The sequence below is a fragment of the Phoxinus phoxinus genome (genome assembly GCF_949152265.1).
Source record: "Phoxinus phoxinus genome assembly, chromosome: 18".
Lineage (NCBI taxonomy): Eukaryota > Metazoa > Chordata > Actinopteri > Cypriniformes > Leuciscidae > Phoxinus > Phoxinus phoxinus.
In genome coordinates this window covers 17,339,909-17,355,947 of record NC_136893.1, presented here as the reverse complement: position 1 = coordinate 17,355,947, position 16,039 = coordinate 17,339,909, and the positions used below count along the sequence as shown (strand labels likewise).

General features: G+C 36.8%; 2 protein-coding genes across 3 annotated transcripts; both read right to left on the bottom strand.

Annotated features, from left to right (window-relative positions):
• Nucleotides 1–782: 782 nt before the first annotated feature.
• On the bottom strand, nt 783–6,844 carry pm20d1.1 (peptidase M20 domain containing 1, tandem duplicate 1). Its single transcript, XM_079589297.1, has 13 exons — nt 6,580–6,844; nt 5,902–5,988; nt 4,220–4,455; nt 4,040–4,126; nt 3,820–3,953; nt 3,618–3,737; nt 2,799–2,874; nt 2,653–2,714; nt 2,499–2,577; nt 2,328–2,399; nt 1,292–1,457; nt 1,100–1,199; nt 783–1,022 (listed from the first exon to the last, which is right to left on the bottom strand). The coding sequence occupies exons 1-13, from the start codon at nt 6,830–6,832 to the stop codon at nt 908–910; spliced, it is 1,587 nt and encodes a 528-aa protein (XP_079445423.1). The 5' UTR covers nt 6,833–6,844; the 3' UTR covers nt 783–907.
• Nucleotides 6,845–7,568: 724 nt separating this feature from the next.
• Nucleotides 7,569–15,489, bottom strand: lemd1 (LEM domain containing 1). Of its 2 annotated transcripts, XM_079589298.1 has the most exons (10): nt 15,151–15,489; nt 13,051–13,156; nt 12,822–12,959; nt 11,907–11,968; nt 10,538–10,606; nt 10,153–10,252; nt 9,925–10,022; nt 9,767–9,850; nt 8,497–8,561; nt 7,569–8,369 (listed from the first exon to the last, which is right to left on the bottom strand). In XM_079589298.1, the coding sequence occupies exons 1-10, from the start codon at nt 15,343–15,345 to the stop codon at nt 8,087–8,089; spliced, it is 1,200 nt and encodes a 399-aa protein (XP_079445424.1). In that variant the 5' UTR covers nt 15,346–15,489; the 3' UTR covers nt 7,569–8,086. The 2 variants fall into 2 exon arrangements, with proteins under 2 accessions (XP_079445424.1, XP_079445425.1); XM_079589299.1 differs by lacking the exon at nt 10,538–10,606.
• Nucleotides 15,490–16,039: the final 550 nt, after the last annotated feature.

Here is a 16,039-nt window from a genome sequence, read left to right as displayed (position 1 = left end):
ATTTTTATAGGTTTTTCAATAACAAGTAAATCTTGAGAAAACAGAAATATTGGAAGGCGTATTTTAAATGGACAAGATGCACATAACTTTTAAAACTAATGCATAACTTTTAAATCTAAAATAACTATTAAAAAAATATTTGTAAACACTGTGTTTTGCATGAAGACACCACCTCTATATATTTTATTTTTATTAAGATATTTTATATATTTACACTGGTAGCATGAGTAACCTGATTTGTATTTAAAATGTTAACTCATCCAGGGAAAACTACCTGAATATACTATAGAAAGGAATTTCAAGAAAATAATTTTTATTATCAATTTTACATGCATCATTTCAAGCAAATTGAGGAAATATAGTTACAGTAATATTTCAAAGTTTTGGAGTCGGTAAGATTTTTTTATGCTTTTAAGTATTTTATGCTCACCAAGGCTGCATTTATTTGATAAAATATATATATAAAAAAAACCCTGCAAAATGGTTAAATTTTATTCAAATTTAAAAAAAACGATTTCTATTAGAATTACATTTAAAAATGTAATTCATTTCTGTCATGGTAAAGCTGAATTTTCAGCATCATTACCCTAGTCTTCAGTGTCACATGATCCTTCAAAAATCATTCTAAATATGCTGATTTAGTGATATTTAGTCATATAGTGATATTTATATATATATATATATATATGCACTCAAAGTGCATATATATGCACTCAAAGTCAGATTAATGCATCCCTGCAGAATTCAAGTTTTTTTTTCAACCAAAAAAAAAAAAAATCTGACTGACCCCAAACTTTTGAATGGTACTGTACATAAACATGTTTCGTACAGCTTTTATATTCAAGTTCATTCCGACAGAACAAAGCATATAAATTCCACAGATTCCAAAACATGGCATCTGTGTATTTTAGGTGCGAGGTGGCGACAAGTTCCTAACGTCACTGTTCTGCATGAGCTGGAAGTAGAACAGCACAATCTCTTCATAGTTTTGGATGGAGATTCTCTCATTCACACCATGGAATCTAAAGGGAAGTGTAACCAGTTTAATATTTAGTTCCTTTTACAGCTTCAGCAGGAGTACCATTTCTGTGTGTCCTACCTCGCAGAATCACCGGGTTTGTACCATGATGGGGCAAAGCGGTAAATGTCCGGAGACAGTTCAGTGTAGTGGCGGCTGTCAGTGTTACCCACACAGATACCTGTGAGTGAGAGAAGCTCTTCATGAGTCAATGATGTCTGTAAGCGGCACTTAAACCCCTTATGTCAATGATGACAATGCTGAAAGCCTTACCAGGAGTTACAGCGACCTGAGGGAAAATGTCCTGCACCGTTTTGTTTATGATCTGGTACCCGAACGTATCATCATCATAGGAGCTGATGGGCAGAGGGTCAAATCCACTCACCAACTCGACCTTCACACGCTCATCGGATATGGTGGATTCAATCAGCTTTAGAACCTAGAAAGTGAATGGGGCATTAATTCACTTTTGGTTTTAGTCAACTTTAAGAAATATATTATAGTTTGAAAATCTGCCACAGACTGTTCAGTATTCAAAATGTAACCAACAGCAATTGCGTCATCATAATAATGTTTTCTTTTTCCATTTATTTATTTATTTATCTATCTATCAGTAAACCAACATTATATAATTGAAACATTTACAAAAATGATACAAAAAGATGGGTATAAAACTACAAAAAACATAATACACAAAGAAAAAGAAAAACATTTTTTTTTATATAATAAATAAAACAAAAAAATTATAAAACCAAGTATATACAAACATTTGAAATTAGCTACTTTATAAAGCTCGCATTTGTTTCAGTTTAAGAGTTCTTAAATAAGTCTTAATGGTTTGTTTATTTAGAGAGTAGTGCGATTTTTTTACTTTATAACTTTATGATACAGCAGTTTCGAGAGTGACAGTAAAATGAATAAACAGACGTAAAGACCATTCTAAAATCTTTTCTGTCTTTATGTCTGTTTATCATATATTACTATCAATGTCTGCAGTGTTAGCGTAATACATTACAAGTAACGAGTAATGTAATCAATTACTTTTTTCAAGTCACTATGAAAGTAATTACGCATTACTTTTAAATTTACATCAAAATATCTGCGTTAGTTTTTTCAAATAACTAATGCAAGTTACTGTTTTCCAATTTATTGACTGACAGCTCTTCTGTCCCCATGTTGAGGGAAATCAGGAGTAAGTGCAGAGGCGGTGTGTGTAAACATGATGCAAAGGTATTTCCATCAGGAAATGCAAATAAAAGTATGAGCTAAAACCGTGTGTGAATTCAGTGGCTACACCGTGACCTCTTACCTCCTGTACTTTCTGAGCTGTGTGGATGCGGAAATTTACAAATGCCTCAGCATATGCCGGCATTACATTAATCTGTCAGAGAGAGTGAAAAATAGTCTGATTTATATTCATGCTAAGTGTATTTTTATGTACATTTGTGTATAAACAGAATGAATGTGAATGACAACCCACCTTCACACCTGAGTTAAACATTGTGACGGCAGTTGTTGTCCTCACAAAAGCATTTGTGTCAGGCTGTCCTTCCAAAATACTGCAAATGTGATTAGAAAGATCAGATCAGAGCATACACTCATTAATTACTGTACTGAGCAATAATGTGGCCTACCCGCTGAGCAGTGAAGAGAAGAGCCACAGATTAGACATGATCATTTTGTGTGGCCAGCCGAACTAGAAGGCAAAAGAATAAAGAATAAAGCAATTCAGTATTTGTAGGAGTGTCATAAGCATTTTACATCATCTTTGATTTATCACCTTATGTGCCAGGTACTCAAAAGTAGCACGCTCAGGACCCTGACCAAAAAGATTGGGCATCCGGTTCTTCTCCAGACTGGGAAATTATATAACAAAATATGAATAAATTAATGAATATCTATCTATCTATCTATCTATCTATCTATCTATCTATCTATCTATCTATCTATCTATCTATCTATCTATCTATCTATCTATCTATCTATCTATCTATCTCTCTATCTATCTATCTATCTATCTATCTATCTATCTGTCTGTCTGTCTGTCTGTCTGTCTATCTTACAATCTAAAAAATGTAGCAAAAAGTGTAAAACTAGTTAAAAAAATATTTAATAGGAGCATAAACTCCTTATAATTTATGAATATGTAATTTGGACATAATTATACGAATATTAATATTAATATTGATTAAATGTTTTCATATCTTCACTGAAAATCGGCACTTTACACAGCAACTGAATGAGTAAATTGGAAAACAAACATTCACACTTATTGACTTTGACTTTGACTTTGACTCTCACTTATGGATCTGAACGTGTGCGTGCGTGTGTGTGTGGAATAAGGTGTTCCGGCCAGATGGAGCATCGGAGCATACATAAGTTTTTAATAGAGTGAAATTGTATCATTTACGTAAATGTGCCCGACAGATGTTAATAACAGCTTTTGCATTGGGTTTGTTCCCAACTGTTGCTTTTTAAAATGAAATATAAAGTTCCTTGTGAACAGCCAGACGGCAGGTGCAAAGAAAATATTTAAATTACTGTTAGATCATGTTAACAGAGTCTTCATATTACAGTAAATTTGAACATATTTTCCTGCCTTCTGACAGCTGAAGCCAAGATGCCAATGCTGCTCTCTCTGGGAGGCATGGATGAATGTCCTGGAGCGCTGCTGACACTCAGCTTTACCGTGGCCTGACCCTTCTCACTTACACCAATTCTAAGAAATTACACAAGGCATAAATTACACAGTAGCTCAATCTCAAAACAATTATAATAATGCAGTAAAACTATGGTCTCACAGTGCAGCAGGTCCGTTTAGTCCATCTACCATACCATCCATAATCGTGAGACCTTCATCTAAAACATACAGAAGCTTCACCCCTCGACTTTTCAACAGTTTCACAATATTCACAGCACCTTTCGGGCCGCTAATCTAAGAAAATCAAATAAACAGCTGAATTAAGACAAGCTTTGATTTCAGCAGATGAACTATGGTTAACATGTGACCTTGAGACTGACCTCCTCATCGTGACCCAAACCAATGTAGAAGCTTCTGCGAGGAGTGTAACCTTGTTCCAGCAGGTATTCCAGCGCCTGAAGGATCCCCTTCAAGAGCAAACATTGTTACAGTTAGCTTTAGGTTGGAGTGAACAGATGTGCAATTGTTTGAATGAAGAACAATGCGTTGATTCACTGTACCATCACACATTGTTTGTTGTCGATGGTTCCTCGTCCATAAATGAAGCCATTGAGCTCTTGAGCAGAGAAAGGAGGAACGTCCCACCCATCCGCCTCATCGGCCGGCACTACATCAATGTGAGCCAGCAGCATGTACGGCTCCAGATCAGGCTCTCTCCCAGGAACCGTGAACAAGTGGCTGTAGTTTCCCACCAACTCATGTTTGACCAGGCTGGATGAGAAGACGTTTGGGAAGACTGAGACAGCACAATTCATCTTTAATGAAACAATCTTTCATTCTTCCCAGCTAACAAAAATGTATTTTAGCTACCATTGAATATGTTATTTCTGAATGTTCTCTGAAACATCCGGTTTATCAAATGTTTTAATAAAAAAAATTCTTGGTTATACAAACATTAAAGGGATGTTCGCCCAAAAATTAAAATTACCCCTTGATTTACTCTCCCTCAAGCCATCCTAGGTGTATATGACATTCTTCTTTCAGACAAATACAGTCGGAGTTATATTAAAAAATGTCCTGGTTCTTCCAAGCTTTATAATGGCAGTGAATGGCCGTTTCAGTTTCAAAGTGCATAAAAGTGCATCCATCCATCATAAAACTGCTCCACACTGCTCTGGGGGGTTAATAAAGCCCTTCTATAAAATTAAATATCCATATTTAAAACTTTATCGACTAAAATAACTAGGAGATGGCCGTACACATAGATTTACTGCGAAAGAATAACACTTGAACTTGACGCATAACGTAAAGACGAACGCGGAAGCGCAGAAGATGGAGCAAAACAAAACACTAGTCACGAATTAGAAGTTTAAAACGACAATTTTTAAAGAGAAATGTCAGAGCAGTTTGAGTTTGTTGCCCAGCCCTGTTTGTTTGAACCGCGAGAAGTGTCTAAACTTATGCTACTCCTACATCTACGTCATACATAGTCAAGTGTTACTCTTTTGGCGTAAGTCGACTTACTTAGGCCGTCTGCCGGAAGATAGTTATTTTAGTCGATAAAGTTTTAAATATGGATATTTTCTCACACAAACCCTTCGCTTCGCTTTAGAAGGCCTTTATTAACCCCCCAGAGCAGTGTGGAGCACTTTTATCACGGATGAATGCACTTTGATGGACTTATAAAAATATACAGCCATTCAGTGCCATTCAAAAGCTTGGAAGAGCCAAGACATTTTTTTATATAGGCTAACTCCGATTGTATTCGTCTGAAAGAAGAATGTCATATACACCTAGGATGGCTTAAGGGTGAATAAATCATGGGGTAATTAATTTTTTTGTGTGTGTTAGGGGGAGTGTGTGGGGGGGGGGGGGGGGACTATCCCTTTAATAAGGGAACATTCCATTTGATCATTTTGCGAACATTAAGGGAACGTTACTTTCGAATGTTCACTGAACATTCTGAAACAAGTAAAACGTTGAATGAACGTCCAACTAAAGCGTTTCAGTAAAAAAGTTAGATGAACGATGTATAAATAATGTTTTTGGGCTAATGGTTTGAGAACATTATTAAAGACCAAATAACTTCGAACACACATTCTATTAACGTAGCCTACTGAAATAACATTTGTTCAAGAGAACCTTGTAAGTTCTGAGAACGCTTCCTGTTAGCTGGGTTTACACGTAAACATACAAAAAGAATCCATAAGTTCCCATGCTTTGGGTATCATCAGTTTCTCACCCCTCCTTAGTAGCAGGTCAAACTCTTGCAGGGCGCTTGTGTTCTGATTCGACTCTGAAAATGACACTGTGGGAATCTGAATTGCCACTATAGAAAAAAACGAAAAAAAAACATGATAATCCGACCATGTTTATATGCACATTCACATTTAGTCTTTATTCTGAAAAGAGGTTAGCATTGGGTTTTAGGCCCTGAACTCACTAATTCTCATTTATATGATATCATTAACAGACAAGAACACAACGCCAAAACTTTAACCCTATAAATCTTCCCGCTAGTATGAGCTCCATATTCTCTGCTTTATGAGTCATAAAATACCAATCTATCAGTATCAAATATAATAAAAAACAACAAATAAGCAAACCTTTTCATTGCTATCATGTCAGGCTTTACATGATTAAAACAGGCATGTCAGCTGTTTTAATGTAATCTGAATATTTGCTCAATTAAGTTATGCCAATTACTGTAATGTATTTAAGTGGATATTTTATCTTTCCATAATTTGTAAATGACCAAATTCTAATTCAGAATATTCTGCATGTCTGCAAGTTTTGTATAAAATAATAACACACGTCAAAAACTCTTTCATTTATTTATAGCTATTACTACTCATCAGCTTTATGAAGGATTTATATATTTAAGCAGTTAGACTTTTGATTAAACTTAAGCTTTTCTTACCTTTAAAATTTTGAAGCAGATTCTTTCTCTGTTCTGGACTTAAATCAGGAAAAATGGAGGTTGTATTTTCCCATTGTTCAAGTTCTGTATTTATTTTGAAAGTAAATGCCCTACCGATCACAACAGAAAACAAAATTAAAACAGAAAGTAGGAGGATTCCCAGCAGTATTCCAGAAAATTTCAAAACGGTCTTCTTGTTGATTTTGATCTTCATCTTTCTGAAGTTCAAGAGGAATGAATGACAGTCATCCATATGATCAGAGTTCACAGTTTTTATTGCCTCTGGTGATGGAACATAAGGGGCCCCTGCTGGTGTGATATAGAGCCAATCACAAATGTGAAGAGCAAATGAGATGAATATGAGACCGCCTGTTGCGTTTTGAGTGATCAACAACAGAGATATCGAAAGCTTTAAAACAAATGAACAATTTGCAGAATATTGAGCTGCAGTACTCCAAGTAACTGCCTTCATTAATAATTGAATTATCCTTTACACCACATTACATATTTGTAAGGTCATATAGGGGGGGGGGGGGGGGGGGGGGGGGGGAGCAGCTGTATTCTGAAATTAAACTCAATCATCCTTATCTGATATTGATCATTTTCGGGGTTCGCAAAGTGCAGCTATTAATACTTAAAACTCTTATAAAGCTTCCTTTTTTAATGTCACTGGTCCTTTATTCACAAAACGTGGCATCTAGAGATCCTCCTATCATCAATATAAAAGATTTTCTTTATAAGCTCACAAAGAACAATATCAAAGTCCCCCTGTAGTCTATCATTTTATCCCTTAAATCTCATCTTTGATCACCAAAATGAAATGTTATTCTCAAAAAAATTATTCATGCCTTAAAATAGCTTGAATGTAACCCTACACCCTTCCATCATTTAGTATACACGGTTATATGAAATATTAGCCCCGTCTCTACTCACTCACACCAGGTCTGAGATCCACTCGTCGACAAAACCGCAATTTTGAGACAGTCTTTGGTTCACTGCAGTTTTAATGAGAAAACACTCAGCAATGGTGTTGACTTATGAATTTGCACATGGTTTGTCTTATTAAAAACACCACAGACATCAAAAACTTGATTTTCAAGTCAAGGGGACTTTAAGAGAACATATTTATTTATTTACTCACAGATAAAACAAAGTACATGTTTAAAAACTGAAAGAGATCATACATGACTATTACAGCAGTGCAAGATGTAAGAGAAGTTGAGTTGGGGTTGCTGAATCAGGATGAACGCTGACAACAGCACAAACAGCCCGCACACATGTCAAAAGGTATAAAATACACATCTATGGTAAGAGATAAATCAGAGGAAACAATGAATGCACATGACTTTTCAAATAATAAAATCCAATGAGGTCTTTGAAGGCAGGTATGGTGGAAATATGATGTACAGTATTTTCATTGAGTTTCATTCAGTCCAATCACAGATACATTCCTCTGACACCACTTTATAAAAGATAATCCTCTGAAGGACATCTTGCCGACTAGGTGTTAAGCTGTAGCGTCAGTGGCGGATGGGTCCTGTGAGGTGGATATGAGAGCAGCATCATGCAGAGCAGTGAACGGATTGGAGAGCTGCTCTTCCATGGATGAGTAGATGAGGTACAGCAGGCAGGCCACCAGGAGAAAGACCACGATCTGAACCCACAGAGGCACCAGACGTTGCTGAATCTCCTGCCTCTCCAGTGTAGCTGGACTCAGTGGTGGCATTTCAGTGTATTTAAATTGCACTGGGCGTCCTGCAGCTCCCTTTATAGGCCGTCTCTTTGTAGCACTGCAGGTGGAAAAAAGACATTAGAACTGATTTACACTGTCAAAATTAAAGCAGAGGCATGCTAATCAATAGTTTGCGAACAATGGTAGTACTTAAGTATGAGAAAGGCATCACAGATGATACTCACTAGATTCCAGTGGGGGTTTTGGCAGTGTCAGGGAACATCTCTGAAAGGACATCTATCACAGGCTCCTATTGGCCAGAGAAAAAAATAAAAACAAAACCGTCTGAATAAGATAAACTACATGTAAAGGTGTAGTCTACAATAGAAATGAAAGTGAAGCAGGATATCATAAAAATATGGGAGGATAGAGTGAAGAGGAAGAGAAATACCAGCCCAGACCCAAGAAAGTAATGGAATAAAAAAGGCATCTAATTATAATAATATATTTTAAAATGATGAAAAATGTGATGTCAAAGATTATGTTTTTTGCATCATTACTCCCGTCTTCAGCGTCACATGATTCTTCAGAAATCATTCTAATATGATGATTTGATGCTCAAGAAACATTATTACTACTATTATTCAATGTATTATTATATATCATTATCAATGTTGAAAACAGTTGTGCTGCTTCATATTTTTGTGGTGATACACAATGCATTTTTTCCAGTATTCTTTAATGAATATAACATTCAAAAGAACAGCATTTATTTGAAATAGAAATCTTCTGTAAAAATGTCTTTACAGTCACATTTGATCAATTTAATGCATCCTTGCTGAATAAAAATGTAATTTGTTACTTAAATCGAATCTTACTGACGGAATAGTGTAAAACTTTTTATAATAAATATCTATATATTTTTTTAAATAATTTTCATGATAATTCTCAGAAGCCAACTATAAAGAGGAAAAAACATATCCCCATGCTTATCACAATGATTGGTACATGAGTAAATAGGGTTGAAATAGGTGATGAAGAGTGTAACAGTGCGGCTCAGCCATACAGGGTTTAAGAATCATGTGAGATGCATTCATGCGCATTAAGATCAAAGACGCATGGGTCAAAAACAAGAAAGCCAGGCCTTTGATAGAACTCGAGCGCTTTCCTCTCTCTGACCTACCTACCTACCAAACACCAATGTGTTTGACTTCACAGTATATTAAAACAGGAGAAGGAAAGCAGTACTAAAAATATACTAAAACTTTTCCTTAGTATATTTCACAGAGGTTAAAGCTCTCAGATCTGTAAAGCCAGTGCAATAAAGTGAGGAAAAGGAAGAAACAAAAAGAAAACTCAGAGGGATTTCCCAAAGGACAGAGGGAGTGTGAAAGCCCATTAGATGTCTGGCAATGCAATATGTCTGCTGAATTAAACATCCACCGAACGAGTGAGGACAAACGAAGAGGCAGACCCTGAGGAAAGAAGAGCAAGGCAGAGGGGGAAAGCAGTTACTGTGATAGTTTGATGGTGGGCTGATGGAGATGTTAAACAAAGAGATCTGCCTGTCATGGTGTCTTTATCCAGCCTCATGTAGCCCTAATGAGAAACAAGAGCTTTTGTCAGACTTGAGCGCTGCTGTTAAAGCAAACATATTATCTCTAGCCACAAACCCGCAGGGCCCTGCTGTCCACCGTCTGCTCGGTTCTCGGACCAAATCTCCTCTCAATCTCGGTTTGCTTTGACTGAGGACTGAATCTGTTCTCAATCTGCAGACAAAACAAATACAATCACACAGCAATAACAAACCCCTAAGACTTAAAACTACAACTAATTAAAACAAAAATCACTGCCAGACAATCATCCCATAATTATTGAGATATCTCAGTTCAGACTCCCCTCTTCCACCATCTCAGTGATGCTGAAGGTTGTGTACTGGGACCCACTCTGACTCAAAGACCCATTCTGGGAGGAGTCTAAAGACTTGTGCTGAATCTTTCCCTGCAAGAGAACCAAACTGAATAAAGCACAAGTGAAATCGGCATCCGGAACAGTCAATCAGATGTAACACCGACAGCCCACAATCCTTGGAATCAAACAATCCTAAACACCAAAAAGTGCAAGACGGCAAAACATAAAATACAGTGTCTAAATCTCTTGAATCTTTCACAACACAAAATCTGTGTAAGAAACAAATGATAGTGTCATTGAGCCCTTTATCCCCTGCAGAAAAGGATCAGGTAGGACGCTTTCAAATTGTGCCCATAAGAACGGTTCATACTGTACATTTACGAATCCAGCTGAGGGCATAAAGCAGCGGGGGTAAAAATCTCTGCTCTGACTGAACATGGCCACCTGTGGATGTGAAAAATGCAATACAACACACATCACAATTGAATGCCATACTAACTTTAACCACAGAGTGGTACCATTGTTCATGTTCACACTACTGAAAACCACATTGAGACATTAAAGCTGCAGTGCATCATTTTTTTTATATTAAAATACTTTATTCTGTCCAGCTTAATATGCAGAAACAACTATTAGTAGCTTCTGTAGGTTGAATTGACAAATCTCTGCAGAGCTAAACATTGTTCTGTGTGGTGCTTGCCTCTCTTTGGTATGTGGGTGAAACTTGGTTAGATGCAAGCTCTAGAAATTGAATAAAGCCCATATAAAAGCCCATATTTTCTTGTTTGCAAATAATGACAAAAAAGTATCTGCAGGGCTTAAAAAAAAAATCTAATTTAAGACTTCAAAACCTTTTCAAGAATTTTTTTAAATCATAATACCATATTTCCATTCAGAACAAATCGATACTATCTCAAAATTAATCATGCAACGCAGAATCTTTTGCTCAATTAAACAGGCTACGATACACCATAAACTGGGAATTGAATACTGCTTATCAGCAAAACAGGGTAACTATGTTCTAATATACATAGTCACCAATATGACCACACAATAAGATCTATAACATGCATTTAGAAAATAGGATGAACAAAGTTGTTGTTTTTTCACAGAAAAAAAAACAATTTAAATGTGTCAAGTCAAGAATATGTGTATAGCGCTTTTCACAATACAGATTGTATCAAAGCAGCTTCACAGTATTAAATTAAAATAATAAAACGTCCATGTTTGGTAATGCTAATCAATAGTATTATTGATTGATGTGTCATTTTGGTGATCAAAGAGTAGTTTAAGGGATAAAATAGTTGACTACAGGGGGACTTTAGAACCCTAAAGTGTCCTAAGCTGCCCAACATAGCAACATTGCTTCTTTAGGGCAGGATGATCTGTGTTTGCCATTATTTATGACCCTTTTATGATGCTGGTAGCATTGAAATTATATACTTCAGCTTTAAAATCCATCATACCACCGAGTGAGCTTGAGTTACCATCAAGGGCCTCTTTGCTACATCAAAAGTGTCAATCTCACATACATAATTTATGGCCTTACACAACAAAACTGATGGACAGCTGGTTTGCCTTGCCTCTTTACACAGAAAGACCCAAGCAACAACTGTCGTCCATGTTAATGATCAAAACACACTCATAGCAGAATATGGAGAGTCAGTTGAGATAATGGATGAATCGTGTTTCAGTCTCAGGGAAGTAACAAAGGATGGATTCAGGTGCATGTAAAGCCACTTACTTTGCTTGCTGTTTTGCTGGTCTCTGTACGGGACACAGTTTTAGACCGAAGCTGCTCTGACTCTAGAATACATGCAAAATGAAAATGTATTACTAGCAAAAACAATAACAGACAAAGTATTTAAGAGAAACACATTTTTTTTTGTTTTACTATAAATTATTGATGGGACACAATGGTTGAAAAAAAAAAAATGTTGGTCTTCCATCCACACTGAGACAATGTATGTATTCCTGCGAAAATTGAGCTTTTTGAAGACGCTCTCCCAAGTGGGTAAAATTTAAAAATTGAAAACACAGTTTTCATGTTGTAGTGTGGACAGTGAAAACAGAGGCATGTGAAAATGAAGACGCATGTTTAGTCAAGTGATACATATTCTGACAATAGAAATCTGTTTTAATGGTATGTGCCTGCCTACTATGTGCTATTTACTTTCACAGTGTTGCTAAAGATAAAGGTTACTTTGTGCAATCTTCATATTACATTCCTGAAAAAAAATAAAAAAAAATAAAACACTAGTAATTGGTAAGATATTTTACTAATAAAACGATCATGCCAGAAGAATAGCACAACTGTATTATGTCTGGTTTCTCTGTATCATTTCAGTGAGCTTTTATTACATATTTAAGCATACGCAGTAAGATGATTTTTAGCATTATCTGATGTTTCAGTGTGAAACTTTTGAAAAATGTGTGGACAGACCACGTTTTACAACAAAAATGCAATTTTCAAATGTATAAGCATTAATGTAGACAGCCTTATTTAGCATGCAAACGGGTCTCAAGAGTTTTAGCGTCCTCTAATTGGGGTCAGTTGAACCCAAAGAAGCCTATTTATTCAAGGATTTGTTAAAACCGATTAATTGTCTAATCATTCAGGCAACCCATTGAGTATTCGAGAGTCAATGCTGCTCCCTACCGGAGTCCTTATCCTCGTCTTCCTCCCTCTCTGTCTCTTCCTCACTGTCCGAATAGAGGCCTGCGTCCCCTGTGCCGTTGACCCTGCGCTGTGATGTCAGCCTTTTCAGCTTCTTTTCATATAAAGCTCTAGTGGAAGCTTGTTAGAACACAAACGCACCATAAGAACATGTTGAATTTATAGCATAATCTGTTTTGAAAGGAAAAGACAGTGACTCAAACAGACTGACCTACAATGGGTCCGGCTTTAACCCCATTCTGGAGCAGTTTGGCTTTCAGCTGATCATCAGTCAGTGAGCCCAGGTCTAACATGTCTGCCGCCTCTTCTTTCTCGGCCTGTACAGGGAAATACACACACAACAAACTATTTAATCAAATCCTCTGGAGGCAGTGAAATTATAGCGATTCATCATGGTGGAGTGAGGAATCAGCACATTTTAGCATAATCTAATAAACATATGCTGACACTAGCTTGCCAAAGGGTGAACCTCGGCTCACGCAATCCTCAATAGACTCTTGTTTTGAGGCTTTCTCGCCTTTGCATCTCGCACTGACACGTTCTGAAAAGGGGTCACATCCAATATTAGCTGCTGTAGCAGTTTCCCAACCCATACCAACCTCAGGCTGAAGAAACTTCTTCACATTTTAGCAGAACTGAGCAAAAAAACGCTTTCCACGATCAAGCACAAAATAAGGTGTACAGAAAAAAGCCAGATAAAGCGAGTCTGGATGGAAAGCGAACATTTGTGACGAATTCCGGAAATATTAAAGTATAGAAAAACTTGGCATGGTTATGTAAAACCATAAGAAATGCACAGCAGTGCTAATGGATCAGAACATATGGCATTTATCTGAGCAGTTTCAATGCAGCATTTAGTCAGAAAACCCTCTAGCAATTTGTTTCTCAAACATTTAGGCGGCGGACCACTTCAACAATAAAACAAAAATTGCAGACCAGACCACTAATAGTCTCATTTGCTAGTCTTCACCGATCCTGCCTTGAGCCACCAATAATATCCATACTCTTTCCTAGCAAAAATACTAGCCAGCAGTTTTGTGCTTATTTGACTGGAATTTATTAGATGGCTACTTTCGGTTAATGACCCTAAATGAGCCGTCTGTTTTCTAGCAAAGAAGTTAGACCAAAACGCTTGCGTTATTCAAGTGAGACAATAGAAACACTTAAAAACAGTTATTGTGCATGTATAGTATCTATTTAATAATAAAGCTTTCAATTAGCTTTTATTTTTCAGTTTTTATTTTAAGTAAATTTATACCATATAATCGTATTTTTATTCAGCTTTAATTTTTTTTATTTCAGTTTTAGTAATTTTCATTATTTTTAAACTTATTTTATTTCAGTTAATTGCCAATGGAACATTTCCAATTTTCAAGTTTTTTTATTTAATGTTTATACTAACTTTATTTCAATTACCAAAAATATTTTTTAATAGTTTTAGTTAACAATTCTAAATATAGTCACAAACAGCTTGGTTTTCATTACCTCGGTCAGTCTACACAATCATACGCAATATGCATGTTGCAATTGAACACAATGAGTGACGGTTTGTATCCTGTTGCTCATTATTGAAAAAGTTCTTAACATTTTCTTATAATGAACTAAAATTGCACCAGTAATAGATTCAAAAGGGTTTGCTAATTCAAAAAGTTTGTTATTGTAAAATATAAAACAAGAAATTGCCAAAGGCATGCTACTTTCCAGGGCAACACCACTTTGGTCATCACAAAGTGCACACTTCTAGTCATAAACGGAGAATTCGACACCCGAGTCTAAGATGGCTCTGACCCAGATTCCCTAGCCCCCTTTGAGGGCCCCCGACCCACACACACACCTGCAGTGGTCTTGCACACTGCCAGAGTTTGTGTGTGTATGTGTGTGTGTGTGACAGCTGGAGCCTTATTCAACAACTGAGGAATCATGTTTCAGTCTCACTCAGGAAAAAAAAAATCCTCATTTTGACAGAACAGTCTTTGATGTTTTGAGATGCATGCATGCTTTAACTGTATTTCACTGCAGTTGGGAGCTGACAGGCAATGACCTACAAACTCCTCAACAGCTTGAAAGCAAAGAACATATGGGTATGAATATTCACAGCACAAATCACATCCATTTCAATCACGCCACCTTGCGTCAAACTGCTGAATAGACAAGTGTGGATATAGAAACAGTTTGGGGAATCCTACGAAACCTGTCTGCAAGATGGGAGACATCTTGTGAATCAAAACACTGTCAAGAGCAGAAAGACAAATCTTCAGAAACGAAGATTAATAACGTGACCTCTACAGCTGCTATCTGCGTTTTAACTCACGCTGGCACTAAGATGATGATCCTCCTCTTCATCACTAGAGAAATCTGTGCTGTTTGTCCTCACATGTTTCAGATAAAGCTCCACATAAGCGTGTTTCTTGCTCTCGGGTGGAGGTAGATCCACATCATGCGCTATGAGCGCCGACTTCAGCCTCTCTTTGGAGAAGTGAGCTGGGTCTTCCACAAACACCGGCATGTGTCAGCTGTGGAAAACTAATACATCTGAAAATCCAAGCCCTGAGGAAATGATTTCCGATGCTCGGTGAATGAAACGTCGGCCTTGTTTTCCAAAAGAAGGGTCTAAGTTGGAAGCAGTGAGTTTTGAGAGTGCTAACAGCCACCAACAGCTGCTCACTAGGCTCTCCTTATATGCGCGCTCAGAAACGCCTAACGTTATTGATTCATTCATGCGGCCTGGTTATGAAAAATAAAAACACGACTGTACAAGTTTAAATCAACACAGAATTCACAGGAGACCAGAAACGCAAGGATATTAATTCGCATTTATGGTCAATAATGGCATAATAAATCATGGCAATCTAACGTAGCCTAGTCTGTTTGGTCATTTTTTGCGCGTGGCCTGTTTAACGTGGGAAAATATGAAACCACCGATTATGTTTGCAAACTCACCTTGTTAGAAACTGTAGTGCTTTTCACCGCGGACAAAGTGCAAATGGTGATTTTAACAAGCCTTAAAAGCAACTTTACCTGGATGGTATTTTAATATCCGCGCGCTGACATGACGTCCTCTGATGATTAATGACAACGTCACAAGTTGGATGTTTTCCCGCCATTTCTTCAAAGATATGTCAACTGCAAAAGATAATTTTATCGTTAGCGTTTATGTATTTTAAACATAAAAAAATACATAATATCAAACCTGATATGGA

Excerpts from the sequence above, each read along its gene's own strand:
- pm20d1.1 (XM_079589297.1), bottom strand. The coding sequence starts at position 6,832 with ATGGATGACTGTCATTCATTCCTCTTGAACTTCAGAAAGATGAAGATC. Across the intron at positions 4,456-5,901 it reads TGACCTGCTACTAAGGAGGG|TCTTCCCAAACGTCTTCTCA; the intron begins GTGAGAAACTGA and ends GTGCTGTCTCAG. Across the intron at positions 2,715-2,798 it reads TTGAGTACCTGGCACATAAG|TTCGGCTGGCCACACAAAAT; the intron begins GTGATAAATCAA and ends TTTGCCTTCTAG.
- lemd1 (XM_079589298.1), bottom strand. The coding sequence starts at position 15,345 with ATGCCGGTGTTTGTGGAAGACCCAGCTCACTTCTCCAAAGAGAGGCTG. Across the intron at positions 10,607-11,906 it reads CCAGCAAAACAGCAAGCAAA|GTGGCCATGTTCAGTCAGAG; the intron begins GTAAGTGGCTTT and ends TCACATCCACAG. Across the intron at positions 9,851-9,924 it reads TGGACAGCAGGGCCCTGCGG|GGCTACATGAGGCTGGATAA; the intron begins GTTTGTGGCTAG and ends GTTTCTCATTAG.